Here is a 25,977-nt window from a genome sequence, read left to right as displayed (position 1 = left end):
CATACTCTTCAGAAAATTCATTTTCTTCTTCTTTTCCCAGTTAGGGGTCGCCACAGCAGATCACCTGTCTGCTCATGATTGGCAGTGGAGTTTTACGGTGTCAAGTTGCCAGCCCGGCACCCAATGTTCCACAGAAGGCATACACATGCACGCACTCAAGCCTAGGGCCAATTTTGAGTGTCCAATCCACCTACAGCATGTCTTTGGGAGGAAACAGAGCACCCGGAGGAAACCCACATGACCACAGAAAGGACAGCCAGACTCCACACAGAAGGCACCTCAGCCAAGGATTGATCTCCACGGAGAACCTCTTGCTGTGAAGCAACAACGCTAACCGCTGCACCACCGCGGCCGCCCACCCTTCAGAAAATTCATGCTAATGCAAAATCTGTTATTCAGTCAACTTTCTAAGTTTGTAAGAGCCATATTTAAAAACAGTCCCTATTTTTGGGCCTTTGTCCCACTTTTATTTATGGCTTTGCCCAGATTTCTTGCTTTAATAAGTTAAGAGGTATGGTGACTGGTAATTAAAAGACTAGTCCCAGTAGTTGTATAGTTGATAGCAGTTTGATGTTAATCTGATGTCATCTAGAGATCATTTATTCATTTTCCCACACATCTCATTAAAGCAGAGACTTAGCCCCTGGTCTGCCCCCATCCCCCACCCACATAGCTTGTATTCATGCTACTAGTAGCACAGACAGATGCAGCTTTTAGCTCCATGCCTTGAGTCAGAGTAACACTGACATTGTGAGATTAGAGCATGCTCAGATAAGTGTTTTACCCTGGCTAGTGAAATGAATCAAATGTTATAGATGAGACTGTTTTGTTAAATAAGATACAGTAAATATAATTTAAAAACACTTACCAGATAAGCTTCATTGCATACAAATAAATTGTGCAACACAAAATACAGGAACATGAATAAGCCAGTTTGGATTGTCCAAATGCTTATTAAAGCTCATCACGGATTAATGAATTTATGGCTTGAAATGTGCTTTGTGTGCAATTAATGAAGATTCTAATCTTAAAAATAGAAATTACTGTTTGTAATTATTAAAACTGACAGCATACTGTCACAGCAGTTAATACTGTTACCTCCTGGTGCTTGGTTCTTCCATTTAGTTTTGTGCAGGGGTGCCATTTCTTTGAAACATGCATGCCCACCCTGCGACCACATCGTTTTTACTTGATTTCCAGTTTCCTCTCACATCTCAAAGACATGCAGTAGGTGAACTGGCAGTAATCTAGACTGCTTGCATATGGGTGTGATCGTTTGTGAATGTGTATCTGCATTTTTTTTGCAAGCGTGCACTTGTCTGTGGGTGTGTGCACATGCATGTATGCACAGGTCTTTGTGGGTGTGTGTGTTTGTGTATACACACATTTTATGTGTGTGTGTGTGTGTGTGTGTGTGTGTGTGTGTGTGTGTGTAATGTGTCTGCTTGATGGTTTATTCCTGCCTTGTACTCAATGAGTGTCAGGGCAGGCTTCAGCACCGGCATGACACTAAACTGTATTAAGTGTTTAATCAGAGAGTAAAATCCCTGGGATTACAATCAGATTTAAAGTAAATTTAATCTTTGAGTTTTCATGCTACACACATATTTTAGAACAGACTGTTGAAAAAAGGAGAAATAAACTCTAACAAGATATTGTATGCCACTCATTTGCTTCCTTCATTGATAAATCTAGTAATCCTAAATTTCCACTTACTTACAGGAAAACCTGGCAGGTTGCCCTGATCTTTAATCTTGTCTATGAAAGGCTCATTATCTTGCACCACTTTAGGATTTTTCCACTGCTGTACAGTCCGATTCTGGCAAACATAGGGCAAAAGGGTTTCTGTAAGCTGATCAGTTATTTGTGGCACAATGAGTCGTGAGATCAGCTTCTGTCAGAGATATAAATAAACAAAAATAGAGGACACTTGTTAATTTTATTTATTTATTTTACATTTCTGTATACAGTATTTGTTTCATGAATTGTACTCCTTGTTAGAGAAGATTACTACATGACACTCAAGCACATACTTCATAAAGCCAAATAACACTTAAGCTATCACCTAACCTAGTCCTTTTTCTAACATTAACCCAGAAAAATCTCGCATACAAACTCACACCATGTAACAAAGAGAAATGGATATAAAATGCAAAATTTATCCCTTCCTCTAGCACTAATCCTAACCCTAATGTACAAACACTTGCACACACATTCCTACAACTAATACTGAAACTTCATGCAAGCACATCTTTTACTCAACAGAAACAGACACTGTTCCTTACTACAACACTTCTGGCACTCAGTAATACGCTACTTTGAATAAAACAAAACTGCAGTCAACTGTGTTGATAAAAAAGCTTATTTGACAGAGATTATTGCAATCGTGTGTGTGTGTGTGTGTGTGTGTGTGTGTGTGTGTGTGTGTGTGTGTGTGCGTGTGTGCGTGTGTGCGTGTGTGTGTGTGTGTGTGTGTGTGTGTGTGTGTGTGTGTGTGTGTGTGTCGGGGGGGGGCATGTGCTTATGTGTATATACGTACATATGTTAGAGAAGTTGTTAGTCAGTGAAAGACCAAATAACAGCACACAATTTATCTGCAAACTTAGATAACCATATGCCAAGAATATTCATCTGAAGGTCTAAGAAATAGATGCCAGATAGGAGAAGACCCAACACTGAGCCCTCTGGTACATCACTCGTAACTTTTTTTGCTTTCAGACGTAGCACTGATGACTCTAACCACATAAGTTTTGTCAGACAAACAGTTAACCTTCCATTACACAACATAAAGATTTATATTCAGATTTATGAGTCTGTCAATAATGCCTGCTTGAGGAATAGGGTCAAAGGCCTTGGTTTGGTCCAGATATGTTGTATGTTCTACATTACTGCTATCCATTAATGGGGTAAAAGGCAAGGCCTTCCTTTGACAAAGCCAAATTGGTGAGAGGACCAAGATTAAGAGATTTTCAATGTCCAGATTAATCTGATCTGAGATGATAGGCTCCCTAGTTTTACATATGAGGTTAGTGAGACTAATAGGTCTACCGTTACCAGTGTCCATGGTTGGAACACCTTTGTCTAATGGCATTACAAAGGCTATTTTCCAGGCTTCAGGAATGTAACCAGTGGAGAGTTTTATATTAAAGAGGTTAAGTAGGGGTTAAGAAAGGCCAGGTTTGGTAATGATAATCAGTCAACCTAGCATAATATCAGGACCCATGGATGAAGTATCATTAGTTTTTAAGAGGTCTGAGAGAACTTCTTCCATAGTAGTCATTTGTTCATAGATTGTGATTTCTGTTTTAAAAACCTGATATACACCTCCATCCAAACATGTCAGAAGATCTATCTCTTTCTATATGTTCTAAATGTCATAGCAGTTTTTTTTTTTGAATGGATACAAAATTAATTTGTTTAATAGATAGTAAGAACTGATTTTTCTGTGAAGTGGGAGAATAACTGGGGTAAGCATGTATATCATATTCTTGAAAATAGTACATGTATTTTTTTTTTGTTTTTAGTTTTTAAGAATCCCCCAGAGAGGGAAAACTCTTATATCTCAGATTTGCCACCCAGTCTTGTTTCACCTTTGATGTGTTGTTCACTAAACTATGATGCAGTATAAAGAGCTACAGTGGGTACTAGTAGTGAGTTTAAATACATATTTCAAACATAACTTCTTTGTCTCTGGGCCAGTGCTGACAGGCACACATGAGGCCCTAGCAGAAAAACACTGTAAAAGTTCATAGTGTCTTCCTTCTCAGCTACTGGCAGGAGATTTCCAGAGGCATAACTACCCAAAAGATAAAGGTCAGGATTTGCATGGACAGATGAGAGATGTGTTCACAATTATGCAAGTTTGCTTTCTATTCAGTGATCTTGACTATACTCTGGCAGTGACTGTATGTACCCGTTTTCTTTTTCTTTTTCTTGATTTAAAGTAAACTAAGCAGACATGCATGCAGGTGAAAAATATTTTTTTTGCATTACTTTTCATTTTTTGGGCACACGTGTTCCTGTGCATTTGGTTATATACTACACAAACTGTGCCTTATAGTCTTCCTCTATCAAGTGCTTCAGCTTTGATGCTGTATTGGACAGCAACATCCAGTCTGTGGTCTTCAGTGCTACTGCATCTCATGTGACATATTACAATGTTATATTGTTGTACTGTATCTCAAGTAGCATGGTCCAGTGTAACTACTGTACCTCATGTGACAAATTACAATGTTACAATATCATATTGTATTTCATTTAGTATGTTCCATTGTAACCAATGTACCTCATGTGACATGTTACAATGTTGCACTGTATCTCATGTAGTATGGTCCAATGTAACCACTGTACTTCATGTGACATGTTACAATGTCATATTGTATCTCATGTAGTATGCTCCATTGTAACAACTGTACCTCATGTGAGATGTTACAATGTTACAGTGTTGTACTGTATCAAATGTAGTATAGTCCAATGTAACCACTGTGCCTCATGTGACAGGTTACATTGTTACAATATCATATATGTCATATTGTTTCTCATGTAGTATGTTCCATTGTAACCACTGTACCTCATCTGACATGTTACAATGTTACAGTGTCGTACTGTATCACATGTAGTGTTTTTCAATGTAACCACTGTACCTCATGTGACTTCTTAGTATGTTGCCTCAGTTTCTTAGGCAACATATTATAACATATCCACTATATTCATGTTATATCCTTTTTTGTAAATACTGTACCTCATGTAAGATGTTACAATGCAGCCACTGTGCCACATTTCACATGCTATAATGTAGACACTGTAACGCATGTGATGTGTTGGAATGTAGCCCATGTACCATATGTGATGTGTTATAATATAGCCATCGCACCTCATGCAACATGTTATAATTTACTCACTGTATCTCATGAGATCTGCTATAATGCAGCAGTTGTATCTCCTTTGATGTTATAATTTTACCAGTGTATTTCTCATGAGATAATCTTCAACTGTATCACTTACAAAATTATAATATTGTCACTGTATCTCATGTGATGTGTTATAATATAGCTGTTAGGGCTTAGTGTAATAAGGTGCTGTTTTGTGTGCATCATTGCTGATCTATCAGTTTTTCAAAAAATATTTGGCTTTATCAACTTACTAAAAGTAAAAAAAAAAAATAGCTTATAATGTTATTTAGGCAACCTTAACATTTCTGGGACTTTGTTCAATGGCCAAGCACCCTTCAGTATTTGGAAAATAAGAAAATACAAATGCTCTGGGAAACTTTTCCTCCATAGAAGTGTAACTAGTAGTTTGAAACTTGCTCAGAACATAACTATATAACTTGCAGATTGCCAATGGCAAAGAACAAATCAGAAACAAAAGTTAGAAAGTGAATTTGTGTGAATTTTCAATCTACCTCATTCTGCTACTTTTGCCGATTGGTCCTTAAATGATTCCTTTTCTCTCTATGGAAATCTTTTGCCTGGTAAAAATGAAAAGGCTGTAGATGGTCTAGTTAAGCAACCGAATTGCATAAGCCTTTTTAATTTTTATATTTGAGTAAAATGCTGCTCATCCACCGAGGTGCACTTTACTCTATTAAGTTTATACAGGCCTATAACATTTATTTTTAAGTCTGTAAGAAGCCATTAACAAAGGGTAGGGATTAATGGTGTTAATGGCCATGCTTGTGGCTCTGCTTGCCATACCATATAAAATGAAGTACTGTGTTTTATGCAATCTGTACCTCTATATACATGGCAGGGGTGGGATCAGGCAGGCAGACCTGAAGCATTTAAAGATCTTCCTCTGACAGTTAGATGTATATGTATATATATAAGGATGTGTATGGATACAGAATCTGCAAGCAAAACAAATTGAGCAACTTTTCAGGATCATAAAAGATGAATGTGGGGATCAGAGCAATATATTAATTTTACATTTACCATATTTTGCATTATATGACTGCTTTTTTGAAATGGTATAGACTCTGATTAATTGACTAAAATGAGACAGGGACTGACATCTGAAAGAAATTTTGCAGCAATGCATATTATGGATAATCTGACAGAGACACTTACTGAGGAGAAAATAAATAGTTGCCACTCTTTAGTCATTTAAGTAAGGATAACAAATGTATATGCTATTTAATATAAGGGCAAGTGCCATTAAAGTTTATCTATCTATATACATACATATGTATATATATATATATATATATATATATATATATATATATATATATATATATATATATATATATATGTATATATATATATATATATATATATATATATATATATATATGGGATCCGGACACATGCTCGACTAGCATATGTCCAAATCACAAAACATCGAACACACATACACGAAAGTGCTTAACATCGACATGCACTTTCGTATATGGGTGCCTGTTTCGTAGATCAGACTACAGTGTGGGTAAGGGAAAATTCCCTTTTCTCCACTGTAGTGTGATCTTAGAGTGAGAATAATAAATTAGGGATGTGTGGGGTTGCAGGGGGGCAAAGCCCCCCTGCAGAAACGTAGATTTTGTTTTTTGAACTACACATACATGGAAGCGCTTTTCAATGTTAAGCACTTTCCTGTATGTGTTTTTGATGTTTTGTGATTCGGATATATGCTAGTCAAGCATATGTCCTAGACCCATTTTATATGTATATATATATATATATATATATATATATATATATATATACATATATATATATGGGAGCACTTTATAATTTTGACATTCTGAAATACCGAATTTCAGAATCCCGAGATCATAAAGCTGAAAGAGCTAAATACCGAAACCCCAGAAGCGCAAATTTCAAAATCCTGACGTTTGGAGATACTGAAGTAGCGCTTCTGGTGTTGCGGTGTTTGAATGGAAGTTCAGGTAAGTATGTATGCATGTATCCACAGCAAAGAAAAACACCAGCTGTACCATGGCAAGAAGGATTTAATGAAACAAAACAGGTGCAGGTAAGTGCTTTCAGGGAACTAACCCCTTCTTCAGACATCTTACAAAGATATCCATGCCCTTATATAGTGAAAACAATAAAACAATTAAAACCAATTAAACTTTTAAAAACATCTAACTCATACTAATCACGTAGAACTGTATATTATTATGTTATACTCTGTATTTATATAAAATGATCGATAGGACCAATACTATAAATATATACACCTAAATATAAAAACTATATGCATATTTCCATTATTGAAAAAACATTGACCATTATATGTTCAGCCACCAAGGTCTGTTTTGATCCACATTCGTTCCAAGAGTGTGATGTGGGTTTTAATACATAATCATTAGTGTTATAATTTTTGATACATATTTAATTGTGCAGATTCATATGCATATGTTAAATTCTCTGACTTATATTTATTTAAATTCCCTGAAAGCGCTTACCTGTTCCTGTTTTGTTTCATTAAATCCTTCCTGCCGTGGTACAGCTGGTGTTTTTCTTTGCTGTGGACTCATTATTTTGACACTGCTGTCTTACTCGTTGGAGAAGATTTTTTTGCCTGTTACAAGTATGTATGTATGTTTAAGGGTGTTGGTTAGGGGCTTTAGTGTGTGTCAGTGTGTGTTGTGACTGTGATGTGTGTGCGCAAGGGGAATGTATGTGTGTGGTGGTGTTTTCGTCCATTTGTCTGTGTAGTGTGACCCTGGAGTTAATACATTTAAGTAGGAGGTGGGGGGGGTGCAGGGGGGCTTGCCCCCCTGCTTGTATGTAGTGCAGGTTTGTGTGATTATGTGGGGGGGGAGGCGTGTGTTTGTGTATGTGTGTGGTATCTGGTTAGTGTAGGATTTGCGATTTCAAAATTCACGCTTTTGAGATTTCGGTATTTAGAGCTTTCGGCTTTATGGTTTCGAAATTCTGAGATTTGGTAAGCCCCCCTGAACCCCCCACACCCCTGCTACTTAAATATTCTCACTCCGAGGAAAGGAGAATCTCCCAGTTTCGCACTGTAGCGGGATCTCCGCTATCATTTGTTGGCCTTTCAAATGTTTTGTCATATGGTGTCAGCCATATAGGTGTTGAACATTTATACATAGATAGATATATTTTGCACACACACACACACACACACACACACACACACACACACACACACACACACACACACACACACACACACACACACACACACATACACACACACACATACACACACACACACATACATCTATCTGTCTCTCTATCTGTCTATCTATCTATCAATCAATCTGTCTATCAGTGTTTAATGCCGACACACACACACACACACACACACACACACACACACACACACACACACACACACACACACACACACACAACACTTAGATAATGGGCAAAATGTGCAACAATATTCAGTTGGAGAACAAATAATTTTCCAACAGGGAACTAATCACAAAAGTCATCTGGTAAAAGACAAGTTTGACACGTCACAGCAACATATTAAGCTGCTGTGAAGCATGAACTGAAAAAAGCAAGCAGCCTCCATCTTGTTTACCCTGCTAAACATGGCTTTGCTGTTTAGCAATCACAAAATAATATATAAAATAATACAAACTCAGTTATCAAAAGTAAAGGATATGCCATTTTACTTTCTTTGTGAGGTGGAAAAATAAAGAAAAAGAAATACAATTATATATGTGTGTGTGCATGTGTGAGACAGAGAGACAGAGGGTGAGTGAGAAAGAGTATTCCTCACAATTTCTTGGCTTAAAAATCCTGGAGAAATCTATGAGATTGTGTAAGAAAGAATTAAACTCAAACCACTGCTAAATATGACTCTAACTCACTTAGAAGTAAAATAGAGAAAGAGGCATTCCACCAACACACACAGTCTGTACAGTAAGGGGTATGAAACTAAGTCTGCCATTACAGCCTGTAATCCACAGTACTGTGCAAGAAAATCAAATGTTTTTTTCAGACAAGAGCAAAAAACATCAGACAAAATCAAGTACATGCAGCTTGAGGGAGAGCTGAAAGGTATTGGGGGAGGCTTAAAAGTGACTTTTTTCCCATTTATTTGAGCACAAAGAGACATCCAGGGTGTATTTAACAAAGGATCTTCAACCGCTGTGCATATCTATGTATGTTTCTGTGCACATTTGTGTGTGCTTGCACGTGTGTGTGTGTGTGTGTGTGTGTGTGTGTGTGTGTGTGTGTGTGTGTACACGTCTGTATATCTGTGTAAGTCTGTCTAAGCCTCTACATGTGAGAGTGTGTATGTGGGGGGGGGGTGGAGTGTGTGTGTTTCTGTTTGGACATTAAATACATGCATAACTTATATTTTGGATGTAAAGTAGTTCCTCTAACAGCTGTTATATATGCTATAACATCTTTGAAACATTAGGCAGAGGAAAGTACAGTTGTGTAAGTAAAACTTACCTTAACAGATGTTTGAATGATCATTGTTGCAGTAGCCTTAGCTATATGGGTTATATCTTGCCAAGGATATAACAGCTGTCCAGCTTCCAAAGCTTCAAGGCACTTTTCTATGCACCCACAGTTGTCAGGCAAATTGAGCTGAGCTGACTAAAAGACAAGTTTGGGCACAGAGCCCTTCACAGCTTTCCTGCCAGCTGACAGAGGGAGGCTGAAAGGACAAAGCTCGGAACAACAAAAAGCAATGTCCACACCCTGGCATAAAAACATACCAAAAAAACAATGATGATGAAGGGGAGAGCAGCTACTGCAGCACTGATCATTCAAACCTCGACTGCTATGGTAAGTTTTACTTACACAACTGTATTATCTTCATCATATTGATCTCTGCTGCAGTACTATTAGTTATGTGGGTAGATTACCTTTGCTAACTACATTTGGGAGATGGGAGAGGAAAAGTCCAGAACTCCCTAGAGAATGGTCCCTGAAAAGCTTGATTGGGACCTAGAGAATAAATCATGCTTATAATGCTTTGTAAAAGTTTATACAGAAGACCAAATAGCAGCAATAAGAATACTATTAGAATCCAGTAGTCTTTTCCAAAAAGCCATAGATTATGCCAAGGCCCTAGTAGTGTGGGCCTTGACCCTGTTTGAACTAATTTTGTTATGGTGAGTATAACAAAGAGTAATAGCCTTAGACAACTATTTTGAAATTGTTTTGACACATGTTGGTCCTTCATCGTGCCTTGAAGTGGATAATTGATCTGAAGATCTGAAAGATTTAGTTCTGACAAGGCAGTACCTGAGTTGTATGTGGACATACAACTTATGGAATATGCTTTCTGCCTAATTTTTAGGTTCAGGAAAGAAAATGAGGAGATGGATAATTCAGCTGAAAGTAAACTTGGATACCACTTTAGGTGTAAAAGAAGGATTAGTTCTCAAAGAAATTGTATTTCTATGGAAAATGAGATAGAGTTGACTCACCATAAGAGCTTGCAACTCAAATTCCCTGTTTCCTCTCCCAAAACTGACAAGAGTTTATCTGCCTGTTGCATCTGGGTGGTTAGGTACACTCAGAATAGTAGTTCTTGATTATGTGCTACTTTTACATCAGATGTCTCTCAGACTTGTAATATTGTGAAGAAGAATTGGAATATGTTTACAGTGGATGACAAGATAAGACACGTTGTTGAGACATTCCCATCTTTTACTTTTACGAATAAAAAGAATCTGAAACATATGTTATGATCAGACATCAGCTAAAAAGGTGACCTCATGGAGGATAGGCACTTCTAGCAGTAGGAACTACACAGTTTGTACTTATGTTGAAAATGGGAATACTTTTCTATGTCCAGATTCTTGTAGGTTGTTTAGTTTTACTTTATATGCTGACTGTTCAAGTAGGGATTTGATATATTTTGCTAGATGCAGGACATGTCCAGCATTTTATATTGGGAAGATCAACAGCTGTCTCAGAAAGAATACATGAACATGTCAGTTCACTTGAGATCCATAGGGGTGTAACTACAAATGCACTAGCTAATCATATTAGCAGTACTGGTACGGATCATGTTTTTGCCATTAAGGTCATACATTTAATGAGTTTTAACAGACATTTGGGTGATAGCAGGAATAAAACAGAGCAGGTATAAATGTGCTGGATCATTACCTTGCAGTCTGATAAAGGCCATGGTCTTAATGAGTGTGGCTCTTTAAAGACTCATTTGAGTTCTAGGACTTGGCATAGGTTATTTCTGATAGGCTATACAGCTTAACTGCATGTTTAAATCAGTTCTGTGTAGTAGTTACTTAAGGGTTTGATGAAGCATCTGTTTGTAGTTGTGAAAACACTTAGCTTGTTTTATATCCATTTTTCTTTCTTTTTATATGGTGTTTTAAGTTCGGATTAAATATTTTTAACCTCCACAGTGAAGCCATGTTCTAGTCTGCTTCTTTTGCTGTTTTTGGAAGAAAAACCAACCATGGGGCCAGTAGTCCGTTCCATGGTCAAGCCAAAAATGGTGCATCTTTCCCAAGGAAGACAAGTAGCAATTGTCAATAAACACTACCAATCCACAAAAAGGTTACTTTTTTGGCAGGAAAAACACAGTAAAAAAGAACTTTAAAAACACTATGCCGGCTCCACCAAAGTAAAATAAATCCAATTTCTCCACAGAAATAACGTTTTCATGTACTTTATACCACTTTTAAATTGACAGAAAAAAACAGCACTCCTTTTAAAAGTAAGACAGTCTGTTAAAACACAACACTCCTAGCTTTAAAATAACGTCCATGAAGAAGAAAGTAATAAAACATGAGCAAAATAAGAAAATGAAGTTTTTTCCACAAACAGAACCTATCTGGCAGCAAAGAAACATACAGGCAGACTGACGATCCTTAAAAGCTTCAAGGAGCATAGGAGTGTACTCCTCTGCAGCAGTAAAGCTCTGAAGGGTTTCACAACCAAACTTGTCTTTTAGTCACCTCTGCTCAAGTTGCCTGAGAGTTTGGGCATGTGGAAGGTGCCCTGAGGCTTTAGAGGCTGGCCAGCTGTTATATACGTAGCAGGCTATAACCCATATTGCTAAGGGTACTGCAGCAGTGATCAATATGTATATCTATTGGACATAAAAAGTATAAAAGAAATGTTATACTAATAAAAAAAACATGAAACAATTTAACAGTCTATAATATAAGAACAATATTGCCCTCCATGGTGGGTAGTAGCCTATGGAATGAATGATACAGGGATAATTAGAAGAGTTTAGTTTTTGTGCTGGATTACTACAAATTGTAACACGACAACAGATCCTGACGCAAAAAAAAAGGTGGATGAAGAATCTGCTGTGAAGATTTGTTGTGCCTGGGTTATTTCTTCTTTCTCTCCATTTACAGTGTACTATATTTCTACAGAAGTTCCAGTGAAAACAAAAGAGATAAATTATACATTCAAGAATGTCTATGAATGGTGTTGGACCTGTTACAGAAAATACCACAGCATTCTCTATGACTGAAAGCCCTGAAAGTTGAACTTCACATTTACCTACACTAACAAACTGCAGCTCCTGAATAACGGTGTCTACAGGATTGCAATTGGAAAACACAACAAAAATTGTTTCTCCCAGCAATTAATCAGAGTAGGTTACACACACAAAAAACATTTTAGTCAGCCATAGGGCTCTTTTCTACTTGAGTGTTTGCCACCTTCCCCTGTAACTAAAGTACACTGACACTGAAATACTTGAACGGTTCACACTTTGGATGCCAGAAAAACGACAAAAAAGATTAAATTTAGCGCTTTCTTCCACTTTATTCATACCATGGACTTCCTCAGAAAAACGGGAACTCTCCCATGTTCCCGTTTTTATACTTTACAGGATGTGATGTCATGTTAATCTCATACTTTTTATATTCATAATATTTTTCTTTTTACCTTATTATTAAAAATTCCATCATTTATGTATATAAAAAGAATTAATACATTATATTAAACATCTTCTTATTGCTTGTATCAAAAATAATGCAAAAATAAAAAAATCTATTATGTAAATAGCAAGATAGTTGTGTAACCATTACTTTTATGTGTATGTTTACACACAAAAAAAAGTATCGTGTTGATGCTTCCACTCTCTCTCGACATCCACACTCCATGAAATACATTCACATTCACACTCATACATTAGCAAATATCAAATGTTTCTTATCAAATAGATAAAATGTTTGTGAATACACAATTTTAGAAATGTTTTGAAGTGATAAAGTAATGAGATATTAGTTTAGTGATAAAATAATTCATAGCTACATTTTATGATATCTGTTATATGTTAAATCAATGAACAGATGATATTTGTCAAGCAAATAACATAAAATTTGATTATAGTTAGTAAATCATTAGTTTTACTGTATCAATATTAGTTATAAGTATTAGTAAAGTGTTGAATAACACAATCATTATTCATTTTATAATTTATGTATATGTGTGTGGGGAATTGTTTTTTTAGAGGTATGACTATGAATATGCTAATGTATGATCGATTTCAGGAAGGGTCAATTGTATAACTGCTGCTCAGTGTGTCTTAAACCTGAATGTAATGTTATGTATGTTTAATTTTGAAAATAATGTTATGTTTTGTAAAGTGTTTTATAATAAGTACTATATGTGCTAAATGCTGGTATTGCTTATGACTGTAATTTGCTTGAAACTAGCATTTACTAAATGTTCAATGTGTATTATTATCTTGGAGCTTTTCTCCCCAGGCCTCCGCTGAAATGGACATGTATCCAGTTGGACTATCCCGGTCAACAAATGTAAAATAAAATAAATAAATAATAAATAACAGATCTTCCAAGGTTGGAGAGGCTTAATGCCACCCTTGGGGAGTCCACTATTTCCCTCAGTAGCACCCACCCTGGCAGACATTACCACATGGTAATTGATACAAGTTATATCAAACTGATTATCATGTGGGCTGTGATTTTGGACAGTTCTATCATTATATAACACAATACATATATGTATGAATGAAGTACAAATAAACATTTTGACAATCTTTTGAACAAAATAATATATGTCTACTATAAATCATTAAAAGGATAGTTTGGATGAAACATGAACGCCTAATTCTAGTACAAATAACAGTTTAACATTAATGAGTAAATATAGTTCTAGAATATACCTACCTTCTGTAGTAGCTCCAGATCCTGCATGTAGAATGCAATGTAAAACAAAGTAGCAAAGCCGTTGAAGAAACTGAACTGTAAAGGAAAAAAGTTGATGTTATTTGGAATGTCTGAAAAGCTATTTCTGTATTACAGTTTTATTGACTAAAAACATAAACATACATTTTACATGACAGAATACTACACTACGATAGCATATAATGCATGTATTGAGTGTATATATATATATATATATATATATATATATATATATATGTGTGTGTGTGTGTGTGTGTGTGTGTGTGTGTGTGTGTGTGTGTGTGTATAAGAATCATCATAAAATTGTCATCAACCCCTTTTTTCTCATTTTACTAAATGAGGTAAGGGTATTGCATCATCTATTGCCATCACACTAGATTCAGTGCCACTTTCCTACTTTATTCAGCAGTCATGCCTGACTATTGCATATCTTCTTTTTTTACTTTAAATTTTTTATTTTTCATATATAATAATAATAAATGTTACAGTCTTCTATATAGATTAATGTTATGACATTCTATATACACTATATACAATTGGCTTGAACAATTAATAATGTGAAAATAAGACAAATAAAGTAAGTAGAGAAAAAAAATTATTTGTGCAAACAATCACTTCAAATAAGTTACATTTGAAGTATTAATCTGAGTCCAATTCTAATGTATCCATAAGAGCAAGACTTTTCACCCAAGGACTGTTAGTCCATTTTTTTAGGAACAATTCTCTGTTCTTTGACTTTGATTTCAAGTAACACAGATTATTTCAACAGTTTAAAGAATTCTTCCAAAATGGGTTCTTGTATTGACTTCCATTTTCTTGTTATACATTTTCTCACTACAGCCAAAATGGACCATAATAAAAATAAATATTTTTTACTCTTTTCTGTATTATCATTTACATTCAAGAAAAGTAGGGGCTTGGTTAAATCAAATGCATCTGTGAAAATAGCTTGTAGGAATTTAGCAATTTCTTCCCAAAATTTTTTAATCTTAATGCATTCATAAAACACATGAATTATAGGTTTGTAGGTACTAGACTATTAGCTGTAGGGTCTATAAGCCTAGCCAAAAAGGTACCCAGACTTTCACCACCCAAGAAAATTATTTTCCTGTGCCCCATGAGTGTATCCAATCTGCTTTACAGTTTAGTAAACACCTCCAGCAAATAATATTATCTGTTGTTGTAAATTTAGCTATTTTTGTCTGGTGTGATAAATGCTCTATGTATAAATTTCCAAGTATAGACTTTTCATACTTGTAAATTAAATGTACAGCTGATAGAATATAAGAGGCTGGCTTTATTTTCAGCTGATAAATTAGCTTGGTGTCCTTTAGTTATGTAGTTCCAAAATTTTAAGTTAGTGTTGGTTTTATAGATCATTAAAATTTTATATATTTTTGACGTCAAGTTAGTCCAGTTAAAATTACTATATATTACTTCAGATATAAGATTTATAAATTTAGGGCTAGTCTTGTAGGAAGAATTAATTATTATTCTATTCAAATCTTGGGCATGTGACAATACGCTTTGAAGTACCAACCGATCACTGTTTGAAATATTAAATGTATTTTGAATTTGTTGAATGTTTAATATGTTTAGATTTTTTATACAATGTTGCCAACATCTAAAGTTTTTCATCTCCCAATTTGTTAAAGTATTTTTATGAATTTTATTAAAGAAGTTTTTTGTAGAACTAAAGGGTATTAATCAATTTAACCATATCTTAATGTCAGCATTGGAATAGATAAATCTTCTAAATAAACTATATATGTTATTTATGTAGTTTAACTTAATTATTTTTTATATATTATATTGCATATTAATCATTAAACCATGCCACAATATATTATTATGTTCTATTGAGATAATATTTTTAGTTATCTTATTTTCATTTAGAAAAATAATAGTATGCAAAGTTTTCCATATTGAAGAAAAATTACTATCAAACCAATTAATGATAATTTAAAAAATAGAAGCTTTTATATATGTCTCTATGTCTGAAAAGTTGATTCCACCCCTTTTCCATGGTCTGATATGATGCGAGTAAGCTATCCTATTTCTTTTTGGATACCAAAGGAAATTTAGAATGATTTTATTTATTGTTTTTAAATATTTTCTTTCTGGTATCATTGGTATGGCTTGTGTAGTGTAGTTTATTTTTGGAAGTAATATCATTTTTATAATTTGCAATCTGCCTTCAAATTTTAAAAAATATTTGATTCCATTTAGTAGTTAATATTTTTATGTTATTTATTATATAATTATAATTTAGGACTAATGATGATTCCAAACTGTTAGTTAGTTGTTGTGTCTTTTGGCTTTTCCCGGTTAGGGGTCGCCACAGCAGAACACCGGTCCGCTAATATTATACCTAAATATTTTATCATGGAAACTTGTTTACCTATTATATGATTTGTGTTTAATAAAGAGTCACTTTTTTAAAAAAAAAAAAAAAGATCATTTGATTTTGATTTGTTAAAAGAAAGACCATAGATTAAAATTTATCTACTTGTTTATCTAGTTATATTAAAGATGCCTTTGAAGCATTTAGTGTGAGCAGTATATTGTCAGCAAATAGCATAATTTTTGAATTATGTTGTCCATATGCATCAATACCATATATTTTGGAATTATTACAGGTTGATATTGCAAATAATTCTATTGCCAGAGCAAATAGGATAGGAGACACTGGGCATCCCTGTTTTGTGCCTCTAGATATTCCAATAGCTTCTGAAGTGAAAAGACCAAGTTTGACATATGGAAGATTATCTTTATAATTTTTTTTATTAATGAAATAAATTTAAATGGAAATTTGAACAATTCTAAGCCTTTAAAAAGAAATTCCCATCTAAGTGAGTCAACGGCTTTTTCTATGTCTAAACGTGCTATTAGAGCTTCCCTTTTGTCTTTGTTTAAGAAGTCTATAAGAGTTAAAATTCTCTGAATAGTATCTTGGGTATGTCTATTATAAAGAAATCCAGTTTGGTCTTCATTTATGATTTGTGTTAAAGGTTTTTTTATTCTACTTACCATAATTGACATAAATATTTTGTAATCATTGTTGAGTATTGAGATTGGCCTATATGAACTACATTGTGAATGGTCTTTATTTCTTTTAAGCTAGATGAGATTAAGGAGTATTTCCATGAGGCTGGAATTATATTTTTCATTTGTATTTCATTTAAAGTTTTATGAAATAAAGATATTATGGATGTTGGAAATATCTTATACCATTCATTAATTATTCCATCAAATCCCGGTGCTTTATTATTTTTACTTTCCTTAAGTTTTTCAGTAATTTCTTATAGGGAGATTTGTTTTTGAAGATCAAATATTAATTTTTCTGGAATTACTTTTAGATTAGTTGAATTTAACTCTCAATTTAATATTTTAGTAAGGTTAGGTTCTTCTCTATAATGTAATGATGTTTAAATGCAGCCAATATATCACTTATGTCTGAAACTTTTTTATTTTTTTCCTTCATGAATGATATTTGAGATGTTTTTAGAATCTTGTATTTTAATTCTGACTGCTAAGTTATGCATATGTTGGGATATACAGTAAATGAGTTAAGTTTTAATTTTTCTAATGCTATATTAGTTTTATGAGTTAGAATATCAGTATATTTTTGTTTAATTGTTCAATTGCTTTTTTATTTTTTAGAGGACTCATAGAATTTTTTAGATTAAGTTCAGAGATTTGTTTTTGGATGCTGTATAGTTCTTAATCCCATTCTTTTATTTTATTTTTATACCATAATAGGATTTTTCCATTCAAATAAGCTTTTAGGGTATACCACAAGTTTATTATATTAGTTTCATTAGTGAAGTTTATATCTAGGAAGAATTGTATTTCTGAATCTAGCCATGGTTTAAATACTATCACAGATCTACTCTCACATAATCCATCTCTTGGTTGAATGTCCTTGTTTTCTCTTGCTTTCTTCCTGTTCCTTCAAAATCTTGTTTACCAAATTGTCTTCTGATTTCCTAAACATGTGCTTGAATAACCATAATCTGTTCTTTGACCTCCTCTGCAATTGATGCTACTTTGACTTCAAAGGTTCAGATTCCCAGGCTAAGTCCCAATGGCTAGATCAAAGCACTTAGTCTAACTCTATAATTTAAAGTTCATCCATTTATCTATAGAGGTTTTAATTATGGCTAAATTAGCTTATTATATATCAGTTACGTGCTTCTAATTAGAGTACTGGCCTTGCACTTTAACTCATTGTCACTTACCACTTAAACAGTCATTGACCTATTCAACTGGATTACAGAGGTTAACATTCAGATTTATCACTGACTTTAAAATTATAGGGTGGATATACTGTCAAATGCCTTTGCAAGGTACTGAAAAATTAAGTCCAGAGTGATGCCTGTATTGACAGCTTTTCTAACACATTCATAACAATCTAGTATGTTAGTCAGTGTGTAGGTCTTGTTTCAGTAAAGCTGTGTTGGCTCCTGTAGATCTTCAGGTCTAGTTTTCCCTATTTTTCCCAGATTGCCAACAAGCACCTTTCAAAACATTTCTGAAATAGCACTGACAAACTAACTGAGCTATAATTACTGATTTTTTTGCATATATGTACAAGACTGGCCGATTTACAGATGAGAGGAATAATACCATATGACAATAATATGTTAAATATAACAGTAAGAGGTGGTGTTATTACATTCTTATATTTTAAAACAAAGCTTCATGGGACGTAATTTGGACTTGAGCTACCTTTCCTTCTTATACTATTTATTGAATTTAGTACCATGTCATAGGGCAATCATAATTACTTTTGCTAGGCAACTGAATTGCTTTCTGCTTTGTGTTTATGATATGCAAATTCAATGAAGCACTAGCTGTTTTTTGACCCTTACTGATGATGCTGCTTTCCAAAAGAACTCTACGGCCAATGCAATTGGTATGACATTGCTTACATAAGAAAAAAAATCTATGCCTATCAGCTTTTTACTTTAGTTTTCTTCATGCTTTAAATAGAACCTTTGCTGAGTTTGTTTTACATTTTGATAAATACCAAACTTTCTTTTCTTTTTCTTCCCAGATGTACTTATATGCTCATTCCATCAAGGAGTAACCCATATTTTAACTTTACTGTTAATAATTTTTTGCATTTATTTAAAAAAAGGATTTTCAAATGTCTCCCAGCTATTAATAATATTTTCTCCACAAACATGACTGCATTTTCACATTTCAAAATATTTAAATATCAAATTGTCATTTAGTTTAGAACAGTCATGTCTAACTGTCACAGTATTATATGTACCAGAATTTCCCAGTGATTCTAAAGAATTGATCACATTGGTTGGATATATTAGCAAATAATAGATCCAAAACATTGTTTTGTCTTGTTGGAAAATGTATCATCTCAATAAAATTATTTGATAACATTATATCGAAAAACTCACTTTCAGTAGTCAATGGTATTTTTATAATAATTAAAATCCCCCACAATAATCATCTTATTTGTGTCCAAGTGTTTAGCAATGCATTAAATAAAATTCAGGTGTTGATACATATTCATATTAGGGTTCCTATACCATGCCATAAAATAAAAACTATGTGTTCCGGTTATCCTGTAATTTCAACTGCCAGTATTTCGTTGCTTCATAGCTATTCATAGCTACATAGCTATCCCAAGGCCACTGAGTCTTATGACCACTCATGCCTTGCCAATATCCTCCCTCAGGCCACTCATCCTATCTCCAGGAGGGCTCTATCAGTCAACATAAGAGTAAAATTATGGATACCTATCCAGTCATCTCAGTTATGTTTAAGGGAAGATAGGGAGTTGCATGGCTTAACATACAGGAGAGGTTTATTTCAGAAATTTGGGAGGTGCTGGGTTATAAATCTGCCCCTCCACCATACGTTATTTGGGAGCCTGTCATTGTATCAACAGTTTATCTACTGAATTTTGATAGATTGAAGAAAAGCTGCCAAAACAACTTTCACTGACAGTGGAGCATTCTCTTTTCTCCACTGTGACATCAAAGTAATTCTTTATATGTTTGCCAGGTGAGAAGAGATTCTCCCAGACTGGAGATGCAGAGGGCTTGCTCCTGCAGAAAAAGTACATTTTCATTTCTCTGAAACGTGTTTTGGATTTTTGTTTTTATCTGTTGACATTTGGTAGATTTGTTGTTCATAGATCAGCAGAATTCTTTTCATTTATCTGTTTGTGAAGATTTAGGTCGTTGGTTCTAGTACTGATCAGCTATTTAACTTACAGGATAAAGGAGGTCCAGGATAACTGGGTCTATAATGGCACTGTAATCAAGACAGAGATCTTCTCTCAAAAGTCTGTAAGACACTAAATAAAGGGGTAAAGCTTCCAGCTACTTGTGGTATCTCAGGGACTTTAGGCTGGTGATATCTTTGGTAGGAACCTTTGTGGTTTTTTATTAAGATACATCCCAAAGGGCAGATTGTATTTGATTACTGAACTGACCAATGATGATTCTTAGTGAATGATTAGCTCTTTAGACTTTTGTGATGATGTGAGGTATTGCCAGCTATGCCAGGAGAAGTAGGACAGTGGATGTGTAACATATGCCCGCACAGCTAGCTGGAATTTTGTAAAGAATTATATATTATTTGAATATCAAACTGATTTGTACAGATGCTTGTGCTGAAAATGGATTTCTAAAGTTGCATGTGTTAAAATGTACCAACAGCGGGGCCTGACTGTATTGTAAGTGAATTAAAAAAAAAAAAAAAATATATATATATATATATATATATATATATATATATATATATATATATCTTCTTCTTTTGGCTTTTCCCAGTTAGGGGTCACCACAGCAGATCACCTGTTTGCTCATGTTTGGCAGTGGAGTTTTACAATGTCAGGTTGCCAGCCCGGTGCCCAACCTTTCACAGAAGGCAGACACATGCACACACTCACGCCTAGGGCCAATTTAAAGTGTCCATTTCACCTACAGCATGTCTTTGGGATGTGGAAGGAAATCAGAGCACCTGGAGGAAACCCATGCAACCACAAGGAGGACATGTAGACTCCACACAGAAGGCACCCCAGCCAAGGATCGAACCAGAGAACCTCTTGCTGTGAGGCAGCAACGCTAACCGCTTCACCACCGTGGCCGCCATATATATATATATATATATATATATATATATATATATATATATATATATATATATATATATATATATATATATATATATATATAGATATATATATATATATATATATATATATATATATATATATAGATATATATATATATATATATATATATATATATATATATATAGATATATATATATATATATATATATATATATATATATATTTACATTTGTTGACCGGGCTAAAAGCTCCAAAAGTAAGCTAATAAAACAGTACAGCAAAACTAAAAATTATTTGAAATACATTGTTGATGGAGATTTACATCAAAAAGCTAACTTTAAAGCAATTGACTACAAAGTTTAACAAAACAATACAGTACTATTTACATGGTAAAGGGTTAGACATTCATCATAAGATAGGTTAGGAAAGAAGTAATGATTGAAATAAAAGTATTACAGTTGATTAATAAAGTATAACTCTCAAGATAATAAAAAAGTTTGCATATATACACCTAAACAAATAATACTCATAAAGTAAAAAGACAGTTACAGTATACAAGGTGAAGCAGTTGTGCTCACATCTGGATGGGTGTTACAAAGTACATACTCAATGGTAGTTCCCTGAGAAAAACTATACTTGAATTGGGAGAAAGGGGAGGATTACTAATCCTACTTTAAGGGTAATGGGAGAGAGGTAAACAGTAACAATGTACTGGGGAGTGTTAGTCTGGGTTAGTACATGGGCATAGCCAGTGTGTCTTTAGTAAAATTTTTAGTGCATTTTGAAGAGTGGTAATGATGATAATGATGCAAGTTTGCTGGGAAGCTTATTCCAGATCTTCCCCACAGAATTAGAGAAAAGAGAATCACCTGCTTTGTTGTGGGATTTCTGGATGGTAAGCAGTGATTAATTTGCTGAGCAAAGGGTAGTAAGATTTATGTAGGGAGAGATAAGGCTACAGAGAGTAGGAGTATTACTAGGATGGTACAGAATCTTATGGGTGATGGTGATTTGTTCAAATACCAGCTGGTTTTGCAGTTCTAGTCATCCCAGCTGTTTGACATTCAGGCAATGGTGAGTTCTAAATGGAGAGCCTGTAGCAAATCTGGCAATGTTGTTATAGGAGGTTGCCAGCTTAATAAGGTTGCTTTTGGAAAGATTAGTATAAATGGGGGAGGCATAGAGGAGGGTAGAAATCAGATGGGTATGGGCAATGGTAGTTCTGGCTTCAGGGGTAAGGAAAGGTTTTATCCTATACAGAGAACCAAGTTTTCTGTTTAGTGATTTAATAGTAGAGTTGATATGTGAGTCAAAGTTAAGGTTGTGGTCAATTATTACACCTAAGAGTTTGGTAGTTGGGTCAAGAGCTATGACAGTACCATTGTTGGATGTAATGGAGAAATTTATTGGGGAGGATTTTAGAGTTGGAGTAAATAGCAATAGTTTTTTTTTTTTTTGGCATTTAGGAGAAGGCAAAGTTGTAGGAACCAGTTTTCAATTAGATTAAATACTGTTTGGGTGATGGATTGGAGTTCTGATGAAGAAGAGGCATTACAAATCAGTGTGGAGTCATCTGCATATTGTATGCAGGTTGCTAGAGGAATATTTATACTAAGATCATTGATGAATATGGAGAAGAGGAGAGGTCCTAGGATAGAGCCTTGAGGGGACACCCAGGGTAATAGGGAGATGTGTGGACAGGTTGTTGTCCCAAAGGACAGCTTGCTGTCTATTATGTAAGTAAGAGTTGAACCATTTTAATGTCTATGCATTGAGTGAAAGTGATTTTAGTATGTTCAGAAGTAGTTGTTGGTTAACCATGTCAAAAGCTTTAGATAAGTCAATAAACAGTGCAGAGGAGAGCATGGTATTATTACAATGTTTGTTAATGCAGTCAGAGAAGGATAGGAGAGCAGTGGTAGCACTATGGAAAGGTCTAAAACCATGCTGACAGTCTGCTAGTAGGTTATTTTGGAGAAGGTGATCCAGAAGTTGTTGATGGATGCTCTTTTCCATGATTTTGGCTAAAGGAGAAGGTAGGGCTATAGGCCGTAAGTTAGAGAGTTCATTTGAATTACCACCCTTGTGAAGTGGAATAATGTGAGAGATTTTCCAGAGAGATGGGATGGAGCCTTCAGTAATGGTTCTATTAATTAGGATAAAGATTGGATAGGCAAGTACTATTGCTGCAGTTTGAAGTTATTCAGGTGGTAGGAGATCAGCTGAGGGAGTGCATGGTTTAAGTTTGTGAAGTAGGGTGTAGATGAGGGATGTAGGAATTGGTTTAAAATGAAAGGTAGTAGGTATGCTAACTAGGGAGGATGGGGCGGGAGTTGAGCTAACAGGAGGTAAGGAGTTTGCTAGAGATTGGGCAGTTTCAGTGAAAAAGGTATTGAAAACATCAGCAATCTGGTTGGGAGTGTTAAGGGAGAGACCTGATGGGGTTGGTGTCTTGGAGTGGCCAGTGTATAATAGTCTATTTATGCCTGACCAGAAGGTTTGTGGTTGTTGTTGGTGCTTTTGTTGGAATTTAAACTAATATTGTTTTTATCAAATAGTATTGACTTTTTGATGGCATTTCTCAACCTTTTGAAGTTTTGATGATCAATTGGATTTTTAGTGTTTCTCCAATTAGACCAGATTTTATTTATTTGTAAGATTTATTGCCTAATCTCTTTAATGAGCCATGGAGCTGCTTTATTTCTAGTTCTTATAGAGCGTGAAGGGGCATGGAATGCTAAGATTTGTAAGAATTTGGAGTTAAAGTAGAATATTGCCTCCTCAAGTGGGAGTTGTTTTAAGGGTGACCAGTTACAGGCTTGAAGCTCTGTTTGCTGGATTAAAATTATTTTTATTCTGGGTAGTTTTAAAGTAGTTTGGTTGGGAATAAAAGTTTTTTGTTTGAGTATATAAGTAAGTGAATGGTCAATGATATCGTCAGGAAGGGTACTAGCTTTATAAGAGAGGGGACGACTATTTACTAAGATCCAGTCTAAGATACTCTCTTTGCTACTGGGTTTATGGATTCTGGTGGGGGTGGTGATTGTTTGGGAAAAAACTTAGAGGTTTATATGGGCTATGGGTTTGTGTGAGGTGCAGGTGCTCCAGTCTATATTAAAATCACCAAGTAAAATGATTTCTTGTGGGAAGGATGTAGAAAGCCAGCAGAGGATATTTTCTAGGATGCTGATGTTATTGTCTGGAGGTAGGTAGGAGGATATTATGTATATAGATTTGCTGGCATTAACCTGTAGCTTGGAGATAAGGATTTCAACATTGCTATCTAGAGGTGGTTGTACATTTAGTGAAGTAACCTGTAATTGAGATTTATACAGAATTGCTACCCCACTACCCTTTTTGGTTGTTCAGTCTATTCTTAGGATACTATAACCAGGTGGGATAATTTCATTGTCCTTTATTACTGGTTTGAGACAGGTTTCTGTTAAACAAAGGATAGCAAATGAGTGTATGTTTAGTAGAGCGTGTAGTTGGCTAACTTTATTATTTAAGCTCCGTATGTTGACATGTGCTATCAGCAGAGAATTAGGGGTTCTATTGGGAGTGAATGGGGTAGAGGGATGAGGTAGGAGGGGGTTTATAGGGCTGTTGCTGTTTGGTCCTGGGTTGGGATGAATGTCACCATGAAGGAGAGGATGTTGTTGAGGAATATATGTAAGCTTCAGTAGTTTACAGAAAATATATTGTGATTTCCTAGATTGAAGGAAAGTAATATGGGTTACCCTATGATATTTAGGTGAGAGATAGGTTGAGGTAGATGTTATGTTTGAATGGCTTTGGAAGGTTAGTTGATTTAAAAGTAATGTTTGTTTTAAGGGATGATGAGAACCGGTATAATGTAGGCTTTCATAAAAGGTAAGGATATATGGTGTACATAGAATGCATAGCTCTGCAAGTAAGAGAAACAGATTTGTAAGTATTGGTTTGTGGGTTAAGGGCATGGTGGGTAAAACCAAAGAATATAGTCAGAAATGTAGAGGCTGGTAATGAGATAGTCTAGTGTGATGTAGTATTCCAGGGGTGGTAAAAGTATTCCTAGTATGGGAGTGGGTTTGTAGGTATGTGATTTACAATAAGTTCTTGAAAGCTATTGGATAGCTATTGAGGGAGTGTGGCCTCAGAAGTATAAATGTAGGAGCACTAGGGGTGGGTGGAATTTGGGGGTAGGGTAGGGGAGTGGAGTGAGCCTGCAGGGTGAACGGAGCAGGTTAGAGCAGGTAAAGGAAAATTCTGTAGAGCCAATTTGTGAGCAGCAGTTTTCTGATCGACTCTGGGTAGTTACAGGTAAGTGGAGTGTGATAATACAACTGTGAGGAGGTAAAGGATAGCAGAGTGGAAAATAAGAATATAATGTAGTTAGATGGAGGGAAAAGAAAAAGTAAGAGCAGTGTAATACAGCAAGAAGATTAGAAAGAGGTCAGGGATGAAATAGGGAAATATACTGTGAAGAAATATGTGAAGGTGGGGTAAGAGAGTAACCCAAGGCTAGATTACGGTGTCTCCTAGTGTGCAGAGAGTAAGGTACAGCAAGAGGTATCTGTAATGAAGATAGCTGGTAGAGATGGTTCAGATAGTGGATTCAAAGGAGGGAAATAATCAGTTGCTTCATGGGTAGAGAAGGGGGAGTATGGCTGCTGGCTTTCTGGCTCAGTAGCTTAAATGTGTTCAATACTAGGTAAATTACAAACAATTAATTCAGCTTAACAGTTAGATCTAGGGTAAAACATACTTTCTTATTCCCTTTGGTAACTGGGAAACCATACTA

General features: G+C 35.0%; 1 protein-coding gene across 4 annotated transcripts in view; it reads right to left on the bottom strand.

Moving 5' to 3' along the window:
* Window positions 1–25,977, bottom strand: part of LOC122809608 (anoctamin-10-like) — a 946,079-nt gene that overhangs the window by 310,919 nt on the left and 609,183 nt on the right. For all 4 annotated transcript variants that reach the window (XM_044081230.1, XM_044081232.1, XM_044081233.1 and 1 more), the window contains exons 8-9: window positions 14,066–14,140; window positions 1,721–1,894 (exon numbers count right to left, since the gene is read on the bottom strand). In XM_044081230.1, coding sequence (XP_043937165.1) covers window positions 1,721–1,894; window positions 14,066–14,140 — 249 coding nt within the window. The remainder of the gene's footprint in view (window positions 1–1,720; window positions 1,895–14,065; window positions 14,141–25,977) is intronic.

Source organism: Protopterus annectens, chromosome 8.part0 (genome assembly GCF_019279795.1).
Source record: "Protopterus annectens isolate FY-2018-M chromosome 8.part0, PAN1.0, whole genome shotgun sequence".
NCBI lineage: Eukaryota > Metazoa > Chordata > Ceratodontiformes > Protopteridae > Protopterus > Protopterus annectens.
The sequence above is the reverse complement of the archived record's forward strand: the minus strand, read 5'-3'. Positions and strand labels throughout refer to the sequence as shown.